The sequence below is a fragment of the Protopterus annectens genome, chromosome 3.part1, assembly GCF_019279795.1.
Source record: "Protopterus annectens isolate FY-2018-M chromosome 3.part1, PAN1.0, whole genome shotgun sequence".
Classification (NCBI taxonomy): domain Eukaryota; kingdom Metazoa; phylum Chordata; order Ceratodontiformes; family Protopteridae; genus Protopterus; species Protopterus annectens.
The window spans coordinates 1,077,678,168-1,077,699,023 of record NC_056732.1 but is presented as its reverse complement, the minus strand read 5'-3'; the positions used below and the strand labels follow the sequence as shown (position 1 = coordinate 1,077,699,023).

Here is a 20,856-nt window from a genome sequence, read left to right as displayed (position 1 = left end):
CCAAGTGCCCTGTAGCACTGACTGGTTACATGACTTGCTCAAGTTCACACAAAAGGTAAATGATGACTGAAGGAACTAAACCTGTACCACAGGAAGTTCATTAAGAGCTTAGAGCTTTAGTTCTCTGTGTTAACTGCAAGCCCAATTTGCTCTGAAAAGCAAAGGATCTCATGAGATGTGTCTGTGGTGTTATAGGCCTGATATTTCTGGTGTTCAATACATCTATGGTCTCTTTTCAGTAACCAAAGTTCCGCTAGGTATAGCTTTTAAAATAGCAGGGGTCTGAATGGAGAAGAAGCAGCACATGTTAAAACCTCTGGTACTGTAGAGGGCAAAATACATTCCACATGACCACATGGAAAGAATGCCTGAGAACATCTCTGGATCACTTAGACCTCGGGTATCTGTCACTGCTTGACATCAGCTAACATGTTTTGTCACATGTCAGAGACCCCTTATGCTTTGTTCCCTTCTGTGTGGTGGTAGACAAGCAGGGGCTAAACTTTTGTGTGTGTTCTCTTGGCAAGAGAAAGGCAGACATCATCTGAGCTAATATCAGCAGCTTATTGGGTTTCAATGGAGGACCCTAAGGAGCCTGTCTCAAATTAAAATATCTTCATATTGAAAATCATATACTACTTTTTCAAGTAATAACTTCACAGTTTTCTCATTAAGGAAAAAAAAGATACTGCAGATAGCGTTCTTTAGGTGGAATGTATTTCCCTCAAGAACACTTACTCCTACTCATTTTCAGAATGCCATTACATAATGTGTCAGTCGCGGTTGTGCAGCAGTTAGCATTGCCTCACAGCAAGAGGTTCTCTGGTTTGATTCTTGGCTGGAGCACCTTCTGTGCAGAGTTTGCATGTCCTCCCTGTGGGCGAGTGAGTTTTAAAGACATGCAGAAGGTGTGTGTGTGCGTGTGTGTGTGTGTGTGTGTGTGTGTGTGTGTGTGTGTGTGTGTGTGCGTGTGCGTGTGCTTGTGCCTTCTGTGAAGGTTAGGCACTGGCAACTCGACACTGTAAAAACTCCACTGCCAATCAATCTGTAGACCGGTGGTCCACTGTGGTGACCCCTAACGGGGGAATCCAAAAGACATTGCATTACATATCAAAATGTAAAAAAAATATATCTCTATAAAAATGACACAGTTAAAACAGCTCTTGGCTTGATAAACAGGGAACAATTAGAAAGCACTTGTTCTTTCAGATCCACCAAGGAAATGACCAATGCACTGACACAATGACTGCATTTACTTCAAAACCAGAAGAGAACTGAAAATGGCATGCATTATACTCTCCTTAATAAAATGAATAACTGTTGATAGTCATGATGTCGTGCAGGTTGTTACTCATCTCCTAGGTTTGCCCATCTACTTTAAAGATCTGTCTGGAAGACTTATGCCAGCTTGTAGCTTTACTGTATAAATCTTAATGCATGTCCTGCAACAGTGGATGTTATGAACCTCATCTAATCCTAAGGGTCATAAAAATCATGCTAAATTAAGGAAAGTCTAAGCTATTTTAGCATGAATGTGAAAATGACTCACAGATTTTTATCCGATTATAAACTAGTCATAAAAGTATGGGAAGGCATATTCCTACACACACACACACCACTACCAATTCTAAGGACACAGACAATGAGAATGAAAGTTAAGTATCATTTTATTCACACAGTAAATATAAGAATATACATGTAGATATCCTGAATATCAAAATGTGCCATTCATTTGCATCTTAGACTGGATATTAAAAGCTGTAATCATAAATACATTTTTACAGAGATAGACTTATAAAGCTTTGAGGCCAAACATGGATTTCTAAGACCTGGCTGTTTTTTCTTCCCAAGGCTCAGAATCATCTGCAATTAACCCAGTTTTCTTCTGCAAAACAAGAATAGTCTCTTATTTGGATTGGAAGTGCAATGCTCATTTTCTACATCAACAGAAAAAATATCTTTAGAAATAATGGTCAGAATGGTTAGGGAGGAATCCCATGTTGCTGTAGAATTTTCCTTTTTTGACTCTATATGATTGAGATTTTTCAGACTCAAGTTATATCATCTATTGTAGATTTAGACAAAGTTTTGATTCATTGCCAAGGCTCCAAAAGTACCTCCTTGTGATGCTTGGACACTGTGCTTGTCTAAGGAATACTCTTGCTTTAAGAAGTCTCTGAAATGCCACAAAAACGTCAAAAGCATTGTTGACACAACTTGGGCAAACATTTAACTCAGCTTGTGAATGTAAACAAAACATAGATTAAAAATAAAATTATTCCATCTCACAAACAGACATCTTTCTGGCACCTTGACAATGTGGTCTTTATGGAGGTGGATAGAAAAGTACAATTAACATTTTAAGTACTCATCCCATCAATGTTACCCAAATGTCTACTGTAAATATTTTAAGTCAGACAAGATACCAAGAGACATAAAACATTTTCACAAACAATTAAGATAATCAGTCTAAAAGTGCAACAGTAAATCACAAAATAATAAACATATTAAGTGCAAAACACAACAAAATAAGCTAACACTACATTGTCTAATACAAGATTTGCCACACAATGTTGTTGCTTTTTTGTCAAAAGTGTGTTGTTATGAGTTGATCTTTCTGCCTTCTTTCAGATCCACATTTAGAGCTTTTATCTCATGGCCCTTCATCTCACAGAAGTTTTCAGAAGAAAGAAGAAAGCATTCAGAACTCTCTGCTAAATCACAGATGGGAATCCAATCACCTAGATCTAAAGCCAAAGAATTATGACACAAGCTAAGACTATTAACATTCAACTTTGCTACATGCATAATACAACAGAACTTACAACATTTTATATGTATTTTTTTCACAGATCTTCAGTCTGACTTTTGGCCAACCTCCAAGTCAATTTTGAATATGTACCACATTTCTAAAGCTACGATGCCACTCATGTAGATGAATATAACTTGTGTACTTAGAATCATTGTAGTCAAAGACCAGCATTCTAATAAATAAGATGGCTTCATTTTCATGTAGTAGATAGGAAGCATGCTGCAGGGACAAATCAATGTCGCCTTTTCTACTTAGAAGGCAGCCTTTGACAAAGCACTCTGAACATCAGAAATAGAAAAACAGCCATAAATGAAGTTGGTTGTGAAAGTTCTCAAAATGAACAAGCATTCCCCAAGTTATTGTTTTCTAAGGAATTGACATCAGAATCATCTGCCACCAGACATAATATTTGATCATCAGAAAACACTTGGAATTAACACGCCTGAATCACTGGAATACAGGAAAGATTTGCTTAATTCATTGGAGATGGTCTCCACTATTTCCCTTTTCTAAAAGGTAATCTATGTTATATACCAGGACATTCTGACTGAATTTACACTATAGAGTAGCTGGAGTACACTAATAGCAAATTATTATTATTATTATTATTATTATTATTATTATTATTAATAATAATAAAATGAATACATGCAAACTTCAGGTCTGCTACCAGTGGTATCATGTCAATAAAACTGTGATGTTAAGGTGCAATACTGATTCTTCAGTAACTACAAGGGCACCTTGGTAAGGTGACTGCATACTGATGGTATTTATTTCATTCTCATTTTTAAATTAGGTAAACCATCTAGGCACAACTGCCTATCTTTAGAGGTAACCCAAAAGCACTGCCTGATAAATGACGGGTTTAGAGGCACCAACTTTATAAGCAGAGAATGGCAGAATCAAACCTACAACTATAGGATGAAGCTCTTCAAGGGCTCATAGCCTTTACACTCTCTGTAAACTATCAGATTTACAGCTGATGATGAAAGAGTCAATATTATCAATGTTGCTTGGATTTAACTGTTGAAGCCGCAATATTTATTCAAAGTTATATGCAAATATAAAAACTTTTCATGAAACAAGGGTATTTAAAAATAAACATCAAACATAGCAAAAGTAAATACTTTACCAAGTAAGACTGCTGAAGAGCAGAACATTGGTAAATCTTTATATTTTACTGACAATAATACAATGACAGCTGACTGTTATACAAAACACTCATGCTGCAAAGACTTAAAAAAAAAACATCATTAGAATTTGGTTTTCTTGTCCAACTTGCGGACCTTTATCCAAGTATCACAAATACTAGTGCTGCATTCCCCGATAAAGGAAAAAAACACCTTTATCTAAAACTTCCGTATGTGGAACACATGCAACAGAACACACTACCAATATTAAAATGACACCTACTTACCAGCCAGAATAGGTACTCCTCCTAATGGGACAAGCTCTGATAACACTTACACAGTGATAACAATGTATGTAAGCCAACAAAGTAGGAGAGTATTCCCGCAAAGTGTAATCCTCTTTTTCCTCACTGCATGTTAAGCTGTTACATTAGTGACACCTGTTAATTATAATTTCAATGTCTAATCCTAAACCTGGTGTAGTGCTGACACTGTTTTTTAGAGACACTGATTCTGAGACAGATCAGGCCGAGTCTGCCTACACCAGCATCAGTAGAAATTTAGCCTGGTTCCCACTGTTCTTAACATGGCACTTACCAAGCAAATGGTGCATATTTATATAATGGGACATGGAGCTTTACAAATGACATCAAGTTCAAAAGGACCTTTCAGATGGAAGAAACTGATGAGGATTATTTTATTTTCATTTTTCCTTTAACTTACCTCATTTTTGTATTCCTTGTTTTCCTCTTAATGTGCATTGGTTTCACCTTCTCTGGCTTCTGGCTAGCTCCATCTCTACAAATCTACTTTTTCAGATCTCTTTGATACACACCCAGTGTTGCTTATTATAAGTTCTTTAACATTAGTTAATATCAAATTACTTAAAAATCCTCTTTAAGGATGTAGATCTGGGCTACATTCACTGAGGTACACCAAGTTAATCACAATTCAACCAGAAAAAAAACACAAAAAAACAAACAAAAAAAAACAGTCTAACTCAATTAACTGAAACAGGAACCACTGCAGATTCTTCAGTGAACGTAGACTACTGACAAAATTTGAAAGGCATATTGTGTTCTGTAACAGGTGTATCAGCCACATGAACATGCACAACATACAATTAGATATATACAAAAAAGTTCTTGTCATTACTATAGTGTATGTTTCTTTATAAATATCCTAATGGCGCAGTGGATTGTGTTGTTGCCGCAAAGCAAGCGGTTCCCTGGTTCAATTCTCTGCTGAGGTACCTTCTGTGTGAAGTCTGCATGTCCTCCCTGTGTAAATGTAGGTTTCCTCCGGGTGCTCCTCTTTCCTACCACATCCCAAAGAGATGCAATAGGTGGATTGGATACTCTAAATTGGCCAAAGGTGTGAGTGTGCATGTGAATATGTGCTGTGGAAGAACAACCATGGCAGGGTTAGCCACTAGATGCTGTAAATTAAACCTTGGCTCTAGATGACTCTCACTGTGAAGGGACACCATGTGCAAAAATGGGAAAAAGAGGTTGTGGATGGATAGTTTCTAATAAACTTCTGTATAAACAAGTCTAAACATATTAGCAAAATGTTAACTTTATTAGATCTCATTCATTAAATGTTTTAAGACCGTAACAAAACATTTACACACACAAAACAGATGTGTGCATACTTACCAAGAAAGAATGTTCAGCAAGAAAAAAAAACTGCTAATGCATTTCAGAAAACATATACTTTATTAAATAAATACTAAGGTATGTCTTTTTAACTTTACATGTATTTAAATAATTCCATATTGTAGTGGACATCATTAATGTGTTTTGACTGAAACACAAACATCTAGTAAAAACAATTTCTTACTGAACTATAACTTTCCTCATTACAGACATGTAGGAAACCATCATGTTTATAATATATATATATGTAAAACTAGAAGAAACAGGTAAGCAACTGACTTTTATGCTCACTGAGCATATCTGTCTAAGAAATATCTAGGGGCATTAAGCGGGGACTTTTCAAACAGAACTTTCTATCAAAAATAAAATAAAACTTTTTGCTGCTGATATTACAAGGCACAGTTTGTTTCTTAGTGGAAAAACATATAAAATAAGAATCTGGTATCAGCTTGGAAAAACTGCAAGTTCAGCCTTGCAGCTGACTTGGTTAGCATACGAGTCAGCTGTATAAAAGTAGATAGGCTGAGGCTGAGTTAAAACCACTGTAGACACAGTCATTTAAGAAGGTCTGAAATTTAAGTACAGGATCTACAGCTGAAAAAACATGCATGTTGCAGGCTGGGTTCAAAGAACTATAAATCAAATTTCTTTCTCAGGACAAAAATAAAAAACAAATATTCAAAATGGTAAAGTATGAAAAAGTTAAGCAGCAGCAGCCATACACTGTACAAAATGTCGTGTACACTATAACAACCAGTTATAAAGAGCATTTCATTTTAAAATACAGCTGTGCACATCTTAGAAAAATACAACAGTATCTGACTTGAGCTTTTTAAAAAAAGCTTAGAAATTGTACATATTTATAAATTAACTTGACATGCGTACATTGTATAAAGATTTCTTTTAATTTCTTAACCATTTACACTCACAATCTTAGGCTGGTTGAGAACAAGTTAAACACATTTCAAAATTTTGTCAGGCAAGGATCAAGTGTTACATTCATGATTGACCCTCAAGAATTACACACATCTTTTAGTGTTAGAATTCCAAATGTAATTCATTTTCAAATATATATATATTTATATAAAAGTGTGGTTCACTTCCATATGTTGCCTTTCTGTTCTCTTCGTTACTCCACACTGGTCACACACACAGGATTTTCACCATACTTCTGCAAAAAACACCACTTTTTGTTACTGTACTGAAATCAGATTATTTTGAAAGAGAAGTCTCATCCCACACAGATCATACCCCTCTTTTTTTGCATCACTACACTATTAATACTTTCTTGTCATTTTAAGTTAACCCATGCAACTTACCAACTCACAAGTAGTCCAAAATTTCAAAAACAAAATGAAAAACAACTTTCAAACAAATAAATTAAAAAAAAACAACAATCACAAGCCCTTTAATTTTAAATATATGCTCAAAACTACATAATCTAGTTTAACCTTCAAGTGAGTCATACCACATACAGAACCCATTGGCAATTAAATTAAAATTCAACATGCTTAATACCTCAGGGTAAGTAAAATACAGCACAATGACCAGTCCTTGGTTAGAAACATTTAACTAATTAAGACAAAACAGTCTAAAAGAAAAAAGTGAGGTTTTTATGCCGAGGTAAACTTTGCTGAACATTAAGAACATAAAGGTGTCAGGTCTATTAACATTTTAAAAGTACCCCAAATGCTCCACCTGAATGTGTTCAACACAAAAATTATAATTTACTTCCTACACCTCATTGCAACCGTGCCCATGCAGACAAGTCTGCCCCCAGACCAGCTGATGTCTTGGAGCTACATATATTTTATACAGCAGAGTTCAAAATCCACCAGCTACTAACTTCAGGCATCTAAACAGCAGCAGATGCAAATATGCAGGTAAACCTCGGATATGCATTTTTTTTAACTGTTGCCATGAAGCAGTTAAATAAAAATGGCAATAAAAATAAACACTCAGTGAGCAATTTTTATATATACCTATAAAATATGAAATACCTTGGCTCAGCTGTATTAATAACTGTGCCTAACTTGTATTTTTGTAAGTGCTATAAGATATGAAAGTAATGATGTAAAAACATTTTGTGAATTGTGCATTCCATAAAATAATGTGTGTCTTATGGACTGCCAAGTATCTGGAGAGCGTTCCTTCCATAACTGCACAATTAGACACAAGAGCTACTTCTTGTTCTTATGGTGTCTAACAAAAGAAATATGAACCAGACATAGTTACAGAATCTGATTATATAAAAGGTAGAAATTAAAATTAACACTAAAATGAACAAAATCATGCACATGGGGGCTGAAATTCAATCTCCCAGAACAGCGCAGGAGATGGCGGTGGTGGCAGGTAAAAGAATAAGACTGAAGAGTGATGATGCCAATGTATTTCCTCTAAACAGAAGGACGTGAACACTGAAAATTCGATCCACTGCAACAGAATCCATGACCACATTCCTCTGTCAGTCATTTTTTTTTCCCATCTCTAAGCTACAAACATCAGATGTTAACATTATAAGACAGCTGTTAATGTCCATCTACAAAAGTGCAACTCCACACATTTCCACTTTAGTCACATTGTGTAAGATCAGACGTGCTAGCCATGTACATCACTACTAACGCTGATTCAGCAGGTTTTTAATTGCTTTCCCACATGGCTGATCACAGAGAACACCAGAGCTACAAATCATCATAAGTGAACTGATCAGCCCACTGACTGAATGTTCCAGCGCTCATCTCTCTTGTGTCCCACTTTAAATTCAAGCTTCCTTTTCCTTTGAGAATGACGGGTGCCATTAAACCAGCCGATGACAACTGCAGAGAATTGTGGGCTAATACCACTAGTTGTCAAGACTTCACTGAAGGGTCAAAACAGTTAGATCATTAAGTAATTATGTTGAATCACATTCAGGCATAGCTAAAATTAAAGCAGGGAGCATTAACAGTTTGCAAAATTATATTTATGCTTTGAAGACAGAATTAAATTTCAACAAAGAAAAAAAACGTTCTTACCTTTTACATTTCTGATCAAGTCAGAAAATGAACAAACAGAATGGCTAAACCAATATTCAGCAGCATAACCATGCCAATGAAAATAGAATTGGGACCCTGACAACAGAAAAATGACAGCACTATGTTAGAATATGAGCTTTAGTATGATGCAGAAAATATACAGAAAACTCATACAAACAAACACAACCAGTACAAAACAACAATTTTAAGTATGGCTACCAGATGGTCTCGAATCATTGTTATATGGACAACAATTATGTTTAAAAAAATGGTGCAGATAAGTAAAGGGGCTTATGTGTTTTTTAAAATAAACGTCATGACAGCATTATTTAATAATGTCTCAACTCATGGCGGGCATATGACTGATATGACCATTTGGCACTAGGAAACAACTGCCTAGGATAATGACACAAAAAAAATGGAAGACAGGGTCTTATCGTTGTTTTCCTGTTTTCCTTTCTTTATTTTTCTCTTTCTTTCTTCCAATAGTAATACATAGCCTAGAAGTAAAGTTGTTTCAGGATTTCTGTTATCTGCTTATAATAAAAATAAATGCTGATGACATTCAGAGACAAGAATATAGCAATGTGTGTGTAAGTGATTGTGAGAAAAAATATGTAAATTTTATCCTACAGTGAACTCTGACAAAGGGCTGTGATAATGTATACCAGAGCTGAAGTGTAGGTACCCATGTCATGAAGTATTTATCATATATACCTGCATCACTGTAACTCCACTTCATTGAAACTAAACATGAAACAGATGAAGGTTCACATGATGTGAAAACACAGCCACTCCGCAAAAAATAACAGTGCCTACCTAAAACAAATCCATCCATTTTCTAAACTGCTTGTCTCAAACTGTTTCTTGCTCATCAAAGGTGACCCAAGGCAGTCTCAGGTTGCTTAAGAGATACATTCAGCAAATCCTGAGTCTGCCCTAGGGCTCCTACTGGACTCTGCTTGGTACCAGGAGGCAACCCAGTGGGCATCCTCTCTAGGTGTCCAAACTACCTCAATTGGCTCCTCCTGATGAGAGAAGCAACAGCTCTACTCTGTGATCCTCCTGGATTGTAGAGCTCTTCACTTTGTCATGAACAGTTAAATTAACAAACTTGCAAAGTAATTGTATTTCTCCACTTGTACCTGTCATCTCACACTTTTAGTTTCTGATAAGAGTTTATGGCCATAACTGAGGCTAGGGACACAGATAACCTGTAGACTGAGATCTTCATGCTAGGCCTAAACTCTTGCGTTGCTAGCACTGTCTAATGCAATGATTGTAGTATTACTATCAGTGATGGTCCTTCTCCAATCCTCTCTAACTTCACTCATGAGCAAGATACCAGGGTAAATGATCACACCCACTTAAGATAAGTGCTCCACCTTTAGCTGTTTACAATCATCCCCTCTTTTCCTCAGAAAAAACCCTGACCTCTTATTTTGGGGAACTAATTATCATCTCAGCAGTGTACGCTGGGGAACACAGTTATTTGAGACCAAGAGGACAACATTATCTGCTAATGATGGAGATGCTATGTTCAGTCCTGAAACTGTATGTGCTCTAAACATGGCTGCTCCTTGATATCCTATCCAAGAAAAAAAAAACAGAAGGACAGAGTAGGAAAATCCTTGGTGAAGACCTTTGTCCACCTTGAATATATGCAATGCAATGCTAAGAATGTGAAAATATCTCTTACTTCCCAAACACAGGAGCTGAACGGCATGCTGCCGTAGCCCCAATACCACATATCATTGACAAACCTCCCACAAGACATTCCAGGGCATACAATCACATGCCTTCTCCAAGTTTACAAAATGCATTTAGTCAGGGCTGTCTAACTCTTATGATCCTTCCAATATGATTGCAGGATCAAAGAGATAATTCACTTTTTCACTGAAAGGATGGAATTCTCACTGCTTCTTTTGAATAAGAGGTTTGAATAACTGTAACAATCCCTCATATCTCCTTTTTCAAAAATAGGGATCATCATTCCAGTTTGCCAGTCTGCAAGAACTGTTCCTGCTTTTCATGCAACACTGAAAATACATGTTATCTATGGCATCCTGACAATATCCAGTGCCTTCAGAAATTCCACCTGGATCTCATCCACTTCCACAGTCTCACCACCACACAGATGTCTGAACACTGCACTAAAGTTATCTACACAAATGCATCACATTTCATCAGTTGCTTCTCCAAAGCCTCCCCAGAAGACGGCATGTCAACAGAGTTTGTAAGCTCCTCAAAGTGCCCCTCCCAATGATGATGTCAGTCAATGCCAGCATTCCTCCATCTCTGCTGAGAACAGCATGGGCAATGACCTGCCCATGCTTTCTAAGTCACCAGATAGGACAATGAAACTATGAGACACATAAAGGATAATGATTGTTGTTTGCACATATACAGTCAGTCAGAGCATTTGACTTTTTTGGAGGCTGTGGTTGTGGTGCTCTGTATGGTCTCACCTACTGACTCTTGTTGTTTCAGAGACATTAATGTTCACGTGTAGAATGGCAGAGATACTTGGAGGTGGCGTGCTTGGCATTGGTTTGCCTAAATTAAACCCAACTGGGGAACAGTTATTAGACTTGTATATCATGATTACCAATAATCACCACGTTCTGTTCATTGTGTCCCTGGTACCAGAGTCAAAATGTACAGCATCAGCATTACATTTGTGCCAACAAACATGAAGACATATGATCTGGGCATTGAGGTGAGGAGACGTGCTATGCTGTGAAATAACCACCACCTGTACTGAGTTAGATCAGATGACCAAGGCAGTGACTGGAAGACAAGAAAACCTAAACACATAGGAATGGTATCTTGAGTATGCACAGCAGACACTTGTGTGGGAAGAATTCAATTCACACCTCTATAAGAGCTTCTCCCTTATTCAAAAGGAAGTCTGTGACATAAAATCTGAATGGACATTTTAGATGAGTTCAGCAGTTAAAGAGGTGGCAATGAGCTGTGGCTGACAGGTGATGAGTGATTGACACGACAGTAACCCTAGACCTTGTTTTAGAACAGCTTGGATTTCAAAAGATGAAGTAACTTCGAATAAGCGGAGTAAACTCCTCACCTTATAAAGTAATGTAGTCTGCAGTAAAGGAGAGATCATTTATGAAGCTTATAAATGTAAAGCTAAAACAGAACTGCCATGATCTCTGAACCCTGTAAAACAAAAGATGGGATAGTAATTAAGAAGTCTAACAGTGAAAGCTATGTCTGGGAGGTAACGTATAGTAGCTACAGTCAGTGTCGTCAAAAGGGATTTTTAGGTCCAAGAAAAGATTGCATGTAAGTATTCCAAAGTATTTATGCACATGCCCTCAGTAAAAATAAACAAAAGGCTACATCTGGTTATAAACTCTAGAACTTTTGGTACAATCTTCTACAGAATGTTTGTTCAGAACCAGAGGGTACAAACTGAACAGTAATTTTCAAGACAGGAAAGTCTCTGATTTTTAAGTATGGTATAACCATGTTTCCAAAAGTATGCTGAGATGTCCTGGAACAGGAAAAGGGAGAGGTTAATTATGTAATCTATAGCTATAAGCTCAGTAATGATGTCTGGTCCCTCTCTGGCACAGCTGGGGTGCACTTCACTGTGTGAGGTGTTCTTATCCTGAGAGTAGAGCCAACATTTTTGGCACTGCATTTGGAGATCTTGCAATTCCTAACACTTTGAAAAGTAAACTGTAATCAGGGAATTCTAAAAATATGTGATTCCTTATAGCAGTTTTAACTGGGGCAGTGGCTTTACTCCCCTACACCCTCTTAATAAGTACCCCATTATACCCCTGCTGCACATACATACGAACTTTGACATAACTGCATTTTTGTACTTTCATTTGTTAATCAGGTAAGTGGACTGGCTGCAAGACAATTTCTACCTACACCCTAGACCACATGACAAAAGGGTAACAAAAAGATCCGCCAACAAAACAAGCCATATTACAACACTCAGTTCAGTGTTTACTGAACATGTTCAATAATGGGTTACAACAGTTACAGAGTAACATAGACAAAGTATTCAGAATACACACATTAAGCAGAGTTGTTGGTAGCATAACGTGTCCTTAAACAATTATACAAACAATGAAAGAAATTGGGTTACTTCTGCCCTTAATGAAAGTGAATAGAGATTCATACCTAAATATGTAGAGAGGACTCGCATGTACTTGAAGAATGCTTGTTGTTTGAAAATAAATGCCACATTGGCCAATAATTCTCATGCAGTCACACTTGTATTTTTTGAGGACAGCAAGTATTTTTTTTTTGTGCGCGCAAAAGGGGCAGCCTATTTACATTTGTTACCTCACACGGTATCATACCTCTCAACACCTTACCTCCAGAATCAGGAACAAATCCAGAAATAATCAGGGATAATCATGGACACTTTTCAAACTAGTACTATTAACTTTAAAAGCTGACAGAATAACAAAATGTGAATTAACATACATTTTTAAGTAAAACAAGTCTATAACTCTTATCATTCTGCTTATTTATTAAGTATAACCAACCACCTTCAATCATCACGTCTTCAAGAAGAAATGTGACATAACTAAGGGACATGACCAGGTACAATATGACTAGCAAAGCACTAACCATCCCTAGAAGCCAGAGACAATTACTACCAATTTGTAAAACAATGGCTATTTCAATGAGGACGTGAGCCCATTCCACAAGCATGAAATCATGAATCTTAATACAATAGTTTGTTAGGCAAAGTGATGAATGATTACCAAAGCATCACATCTTCTAATAATGGTGATTCAATTTCTGGTTACTTTCCCATTCACTCTGCTCTTTTTTGATCTCTCTTTCTGCCGCATAACTTCCTGAATCCTTCTTATGTTATAGGTATTTCTCCAAATCTTAGAGATGGAGTAAGTTTAGGGATAAGGATTAAGTATGTGATCTTTGACATTGACTATCCCCTTCTTGGACACCTCTGATGCCTTTGAAATGGATAAGTCCACTGCAAGTATTGGAATATCTCCTCTCCCAGGTATATGCCCCATAGGACACACACTGCCATTGTACTGTGCCCCCTATTGTGCCCACTATAACTCCCAAAGGCAGTATGTCATTATACAGAGATGCTTTTGTGTTTCAGAATTAGATCTCAGACTGAGCTGCAGCTTACTGCACAGTATGGAGAAGTGAGCATCAACAAACATGCAACAATTTGCTAGCACTGTGGGTGAGATGCTGTCCATACAAGGCCTGGTACACAGTATACAAAGCACACCTAGTGGATATCACCAAGCTCTTGCATACGACAGACTAGGTAGTCGACTACACAGCAGGGCTGTCAAGGATCATACATGTAGTGTGAAATGGATGTAAAGAGATAAAGCAAAACCTGCACGAGCAGATGATGACTTTTGTTTTTTCATCTGCAATCCTTTCCAGAATTAAGCACATTGAGTATGGAGAGCACTCTGCTTACTTTATTGGACAGATACTTTTGGCCTCTTTCTGGTATGCATACAGGATTCACTGTTTCATTTCATCTTATGCTTTTCATTCCAGCTAAGCTGAAAATGTCCTGATATGAAAGAGATAAGGACCAGTTATAGTACAAGCACAACATTCAGTGTAATACATCTTTCCAGGCTCTAGACAGATATGTCACTGTTGTTCCATGAGAGATAACCTCATTTTTAAGAAAGAACTTGTGTCACTTATATGATACCATAGTAAATGAATGCTCTGCCTTAGGAAAAGTTACCAGTAAAATATATGGTATTCCTTGGCTGGCATCATAATAATTATCATTATGAAGCTGGTAGAAGATTTTAAAGTCTACATCATGCATTTCTGAAAATGGGGATAATCGAGGAGAAAATATACTTAAAACACCAAATAATGGATTGACTGTGACACCTAGAGGCAGAGTTGTTGATCTAATTGTGATGCTAAGGAAGCAAGATGTGGGTCCTTGTCCCAAGCGGAGAACTGTAACTTTGAGTGCAAGAATTACAGCTGCCTTAAGTTGTGAAAAAACAGGCCCAAAATATCCAAAAAGTAAATACCTACACTCCTACACTTACGTAAAATACTTTAGACATTGATACAGTTTAACCTCCTGTAAATATATTCCATAAAAGCTACTGTGTGGAGTTTGTTTTACAGTTAGCATAAAAAGATGAAATTAGCACAGGCAGAGCCGCAGTGGTACAGCAGTAGCGTTACTACCTCACAGCAAGAGGTTCTCCTGTTTGATTCTTGGCTGGAGTGCCTTCTGTGTGAAGTCTGCATGTCCTCCCTGTGGTCGAGTGGCCTCTGAAAGACATGGATGAATGGGCATGCCTTTGCTGAAAGTTGGGTGTCAGGCTGGAAACGCGGCACCATAAAAATCTACTGCGAACCAGAGTTCCACTATGATGACCCCTAACCAGGAAAAGCCGAAAGACCAACAGCATAATTTAACCAAGAAGGCACAGCAGACCAAATCATCACACCAGAATGCCTTTATTATATTTACATGTTATACTAAAAACTCTGACCTATGGCACTTGACACTGTACTAGTCTTGGGAAAGACTGAAACCTCTTGCCAATAATAGAGAAGTTTTACTTCTATATATCATGATTTCCATCTGTAAAAGACTGAATCTAAGGTATGCCAGCTGGGTTGTACTGCTTTCTAAAATGCTGTCATCTTTAATAAGCCTATGCACCACAGATAGCTATGCATAGTGTATGAACAGCAGAACAAAAAAGATATTCTATTGTCATAATAGCATTCAGAAGACTGTATTTATAATTACAGAAATCATTACTGCATACAAAACTGCCAATGTGAAACATATTTCCAACAAGCTCCTGTAATAATAAAGAATCTGATGGACACTCAAGGTAAAATATATCTATGCAGCTGCAGTGTTTATTTATGAGATGCTCTTCATTCCCAGAAAGTCATGTTTCAGCCGTTGTCACCTGGTATTAGGACTGCATGGGAATATTTACTAACCAAAGCATTCAGTATCAAGATCATGCATGCTAAAGCAGGCTTATCTGATTCTTCTCAGTTTCCTGCTGGCTCAAAATGACTTTTAGACAGGCTTTCCTTCTGAAGAATGACAAAGCCAGAAAAAAGCTTAGTGATATGAAATAAATGAAGAGACAAAATGGCACTGTAGGCATCTTACATCATTTTAGGGGTAACTGACAAGCCTCATCGCTAAGCCAAGAAAATTACAGAGTCTATGTTGTCTTTTCTGCAACTTAACCCTGTCAAATGGAAACATTTGTAATCTCTGGTACATCCCTATATAACAGTCTGAAAAGGATCCACAGTAACTAGTTCCCTTAACTGGCTTGCAAGTTGATAAATTAAATTTAAATTAAATGGGTCTAATTTAAAACATCACCCTTAAAGCAAGCCCAAGCAGCACTAGAGGACATGGTGAAGGCAAGTGAAGACAATGGACTGGATTCCAGCCGATGGCCTTGAGGGGCACTGCAGAGAAAATTATCCTGTCTGTCAAAGGACAACTATCTCAGCTATATTACCTGATTAGAGAAATGACATGACTGCAACAGGTTATGACATAAATATTAGCAAAAGAAAGGGCCATATACCCTGAGGAGAGAAAAAGGACCAGAGTAATTCCTCACCTCAGTCATGTGACAAAATTCAATGCAATCTGTGTGCATTGTTTTAGGCTCATTTTAAAATCATTTGAGAGCCCTAATACATTTTTTTAACAAAATAGAATTCTGTAGTCTTTGATGTGAGTAATATGATGTCTTAATTAAATAAATCTTAAAATACACAGTAAGCATAACCCTGACTGACATTCTCTGAATAATGAAATGGCAGGTGGGTGGATTGATTTAAATTTAAGACAGACATTAAATTTGGTAGGAACACTAAATTTGTATGCAAGGAAATTATCTTTACAAAAGACCAAATAAGGAAATTCAGGCATCAGAACCAGTAATAAGGAAAATTCTCTGAAAGCAAATAATAGCAACCAAAGGATGCTTTCCATGAAATAAACTGCTAATCAAAAGCTCTTGCAGACTGGAAAGGAAGTAATACAAGGTTATATGAAAGTCAGTTCACGTCCCAAGAAAAGATTTTAGTTAAGACAGCGCATTAAATGCAGAATATGTTCAAAAGATGTATTCAGAACTTCAAGTTTGCTGGCCATAAAATCATCAGTGGTATACTGAAATTTGGCAAAATTGCTAACCAAAGACAAATATTAAGCACCTCAGCTGAAAGTGTATCATCACACTTGGTGACTTAACATTTAGTACCACCATATGTGCCACATAAACTGCCGATTAGCATTTTCACCCAAAGGGTAAATGTTTTTCCTCTGCCATTCACTGAAGTACTCATTAAATTTGCTTTCCCTCTGCTGATGCCACTGAATTCACTGAAGTACTCATTAAATTTGCTTTCCCTCTGCTGATGCCACTGAAAGTTGAATATGCTCTTTAACCTCAGTGACATCAGCTCAGGAAAGTGCACAGAAATGCTCCGTATAACACCATAGAAGCTCCTAAGGTGATGTCACAAAGGAAACACTACATTTATTTGGGCCTTGGTTTTAATAGAAATTTATTAAAAACACGGCTCACGTGCAGCGTGGTAGCTAACTCATTGTGGGTCATGATGCACAAAAATCTTTAAGAACTGTAATAAGCAGTCTGTGAAATCTATGATGTGGAGGATGTTTTAAGAGCCCCAAAATACATTAAAAATGTTTTTATTTAGTATGTGTAAATAGTGGGTAAAACAGCTTTTATTATGTCATAACCTTTTTGACTGTTCTAGATAAGCATAAAAGTCTGGCAGGTAGCAGACAGGATTAAGGCTCTGATCTGATAATGAGCTGTTTCCTTTAGTCAATGGTACAGGGTTTGATTCCCTATACCGCCATTTCTCTACTGTCTGACTCTAAGCCACTTGACGAGATGCTGTTCTCAGATCTGCCCTTTAAAGGGACACTTTTGTCTAGTGGGTTTATGTAGTTAACAAATTCATAAATAAATAAAAGTGTTCCATGGTTCAGTGTTCCAGAGCCTGGCAACCACAAATGTATGCAGAGACCTTTTTAGGACACAAGAATGTTTTTTTTGAGTAGCATTCAGTTCAACGGCTTGATTAATGAAGTCTTTCATGAGGTGCTGCAGAAAGGAACACAGCATTCAGTAGTCCTAAATAAGAGTCATACGCGCAAGTGGCAATAACATATCATAGTGGATGGCATGAAACATCTGCACACCAACCTCTTCTACGGCAGCTCTGGAACAACCAATCCCCGCTGAAAACCTCACACCACACTTCAAGTAGAAAAAAAGCAGCTTCGTGACAATACAAGAAGTTTCACATGGCAGAGGTTGAGAGGGTGGCATAATGGTTAAGGTGGTTGCCTTACAAACACAAGGTGTAGGATTTGAGTCTCACAAGAGATAACTGGCTAGGCTGAAAATAGCTCACAAGGACAGTTAGCTTAGTACCAATCTATAAACCTAATCTATCTATGAATCTATATTAAAAGTTCAACAACTGGAAGAACACATTTTACAAGTATGCATTTCAGACTTTATACCTACACACTTCCATTCATAAGTTCAAAGCAACACTTCTTTGTCCAAACAGTAAATGTACCTCATGAACCTAGGAGGAGCTAGCTGTAAATACCTATGAGTAATGTAATAACGCAAAACATGCAGCCATCCTTTTCTCAGGCCACATATATTTAAATGCTAAAAAGCATGTTGTAGTGACTTAGTCCATTAGGATTAACAGACTGCAGTGTAGTATATATATGGTCTTGAAGTTTGCAGCACCTGTATAGTGCTGCACACATAATGCAGATAAGGCACCTTTCTCTGTGTTACAGCAGCCTCCAAACTGGGAAAGTTTAAAGCCGCTAAATGTCAGGAAATGTACCTGAAGCAGCATGGGTCTAGTTATTCACAAAACATCAAGTTTACACTAACTACAATGTTTGTGACTATTTTACATCACAACACGCCAATTCTTAAGTTCACGAGAACTTGTTTACCACTTTGTACTGTAATTTGAGAGTGTGAACTAAAACTGAATTTAACTGAAGGCATGCTGTAAATTTTTTATGTGCACCTTTTTACTGTATGCAATTAAAATATGTTGTACTAGTGTGCATACTGCTATTTTTATATTTTGTGTTTATCTTTTGTTTATCTTTTTTATCTTGTACTGGAGCTTTTTTCCCAAAGGCTCTGCTGAAAAGGGGCTTTTTCTGAGTCAGACTTTCCCAGCAAGCAAATTCTAATCATAAATAATGAATAACTTTTTTTAAAATAAGGTCAGTCTGAGCAAGATTAGTTAAGTTGTTTCAGAGTGTCATGACTGAGTGTTCAGGACGGAGTGGGTGTTGCAATTACGTCTTTTAAAACATCAGGTCAAAAGACTAGCTATTTCAGAAGGTTGCTTTAGTGATTACCTTTGTCATGTTCAGAAATATTCCTGATTTGAAAAACACGAACATGTGACTCACTTTGTTACTAAACCGGAGAAAGACCTCTTCTCCACCTGACAGTCATATAATTTAATAAGACAGGTACAGCTCTCTGCCAAGTACAGGTAAAAAATATCAGGTTAACTAAGGAATTCAAAGCTATTAATGCTATTAATGTACCTGCTTTATTCCACATCAGCCTGACATTTCAGAGCAATAACACCATGAATTCAAGCAAACACAAAAATACACAATATATGAATTCAGTAACCAACACTTTTTCCAGATTAACAAAATCGAAAATAGTGAAACACAGGGAGATATTGGGAATCTCAAACCTACAGAAACTCAAATAGCACTGAAACAGACTGTATAACTAGGAAAACATTTACAAGGACATAAAGCCAGATCTATATTGTTTTGAAAGGTAGTTTTGAACATACCACTGTGGGCTAGGAAAACATATTTACAAGGACATAAAGCCAGATCTATATTGTTTTGAAAGGTAGTTTTAAACATACCACCGTGTGATCTTATTAGTGGAATTCTGGGACACTTTTACTTGACTGGTGATTCTAGATTAAAAATGTGTATCAAATGAATTGTATGCACAGTTTTGGTTAAAGGCCCAAAGTGTAACCGAACACTGCACTAAAACATGTACATGGATATAATTTGTGTGGATTATGCTAGAAGTTAAAGAGGTTCATTTACAAAGGTTACACAAACTTTATCAGAATGTAAATGGAATAATACAACCTAAGTGTGAGAAGTAATGTATCAGAGAGCAATTATTGGCAAGGTGCAACATATCTGCAAGAAATTACAGCCCAGTGGGAATAATACAGTGGAAAACCAGACAACAGAAGCATTTATACATTAAAGCCAACAATTCATTGTTAAACTCCTAGTGCTGGCATAGAACCAGGTTCAGAGTCAAACATCTGGATGACAGACTTAGAAATCATGCTGTATTCAGTATATTGGTAAAGTGTAAATAGGAAAACTGAGAGTCTGTAGGCAACAACACTAATTACTGATCAACTACTGTGGCATTGACTAATTAACCTGGGTGAGGCAAGAATTATCAAAGAGAATAGACAGTAGCCAGCTCAATTGGTGGAGAGAGATGAAGCCCTGATTGTGGTTCAGGAGACTCAGAGGCAAATTAGCAGCTCAGGCACCTCCTGGAAATGGTGCAGGGAAGGAGAACATGCCATTCCTCAGGGGAAGGGGATAGACTGGGACCATCCAATGTCAAAGTCTGTACTCAGTGGAAGAGGGCAAGCTGGAACCATCCAATGCCAGAATCTGTCCTCAGCAGAGGGGGGCAGACTGGTGCCATCCAATGCCACAGTTTCTCCTCAGAGGAAGGGGGCAGACTGGGACCATCCAATGCTGCAACTTATCCTCAGGGGAAGGGGGCAGACTGGCACTATCCCATGCCACAGTGCATCGTCATAGGAATGGGACAGGCTGGGACTATCCTATGACACACAGTCTACCCTCACAGGAAGGGGACAGGCTGAGACTAACTATACCACAATCCCTTATAGGACAGGCAGCACCCCATTGGATGGCATGGAGCAGATGCTTGGCCCAAAAACCTCATCAGGTAGGTCATAGGTTATTACTAAGTCTATGGTCAAGGAAACCATAAAAGACCTCACCCACATCATTCAACACTGGTAAGAAACTAAGAATGTCCCCTATTACACAGAGTTTCTCCACAAAGTAGCCATCATCACAGGTGCAAGGCAGC

At 37.5% G+C, this 20,856-nt stretch overlaps 1 protein-coding gene across 4 annotated transcripts in view; it reads right to left on the bottom strand.

The window, feature by feature from the left end:
• Positions 1 to 1,649: 1,649 nt before the first annotated feature.
• JPH1 (junctophilin 1) overlaps positions 1,650 to 20,856 on the bottom strand; it is a 780,529-nt gene continuing 761,322 nt past the window's right edge. The window contains exons 5-6 of one of the 4 annotated variants that reach the window (XM_044067217.1): positions 8,615 to 8,710; positions 1,650 to 2,176 (exon numbers count right to left, since the gene is read on the bottom strand). In XM_044067217.1, the coding sequence (XP_043923152.1) occupies positions 8,630 to 8,710 (81 nt within the window). In that variant the 3' untranslated portion in view covers positions 1,650 to 2,176; positions 8,615 to 8,629. Of the gene's footprint in view, positions 2,177 to 5,641; positions 8,520 to 8,614; positions 8,711 to 20,856 lie in introns of those variants that run through there. The other 3 variants (XM_044067215.1, XM_044067213.1, XM_044067216.1) reach the window with 3 other exon arrangements.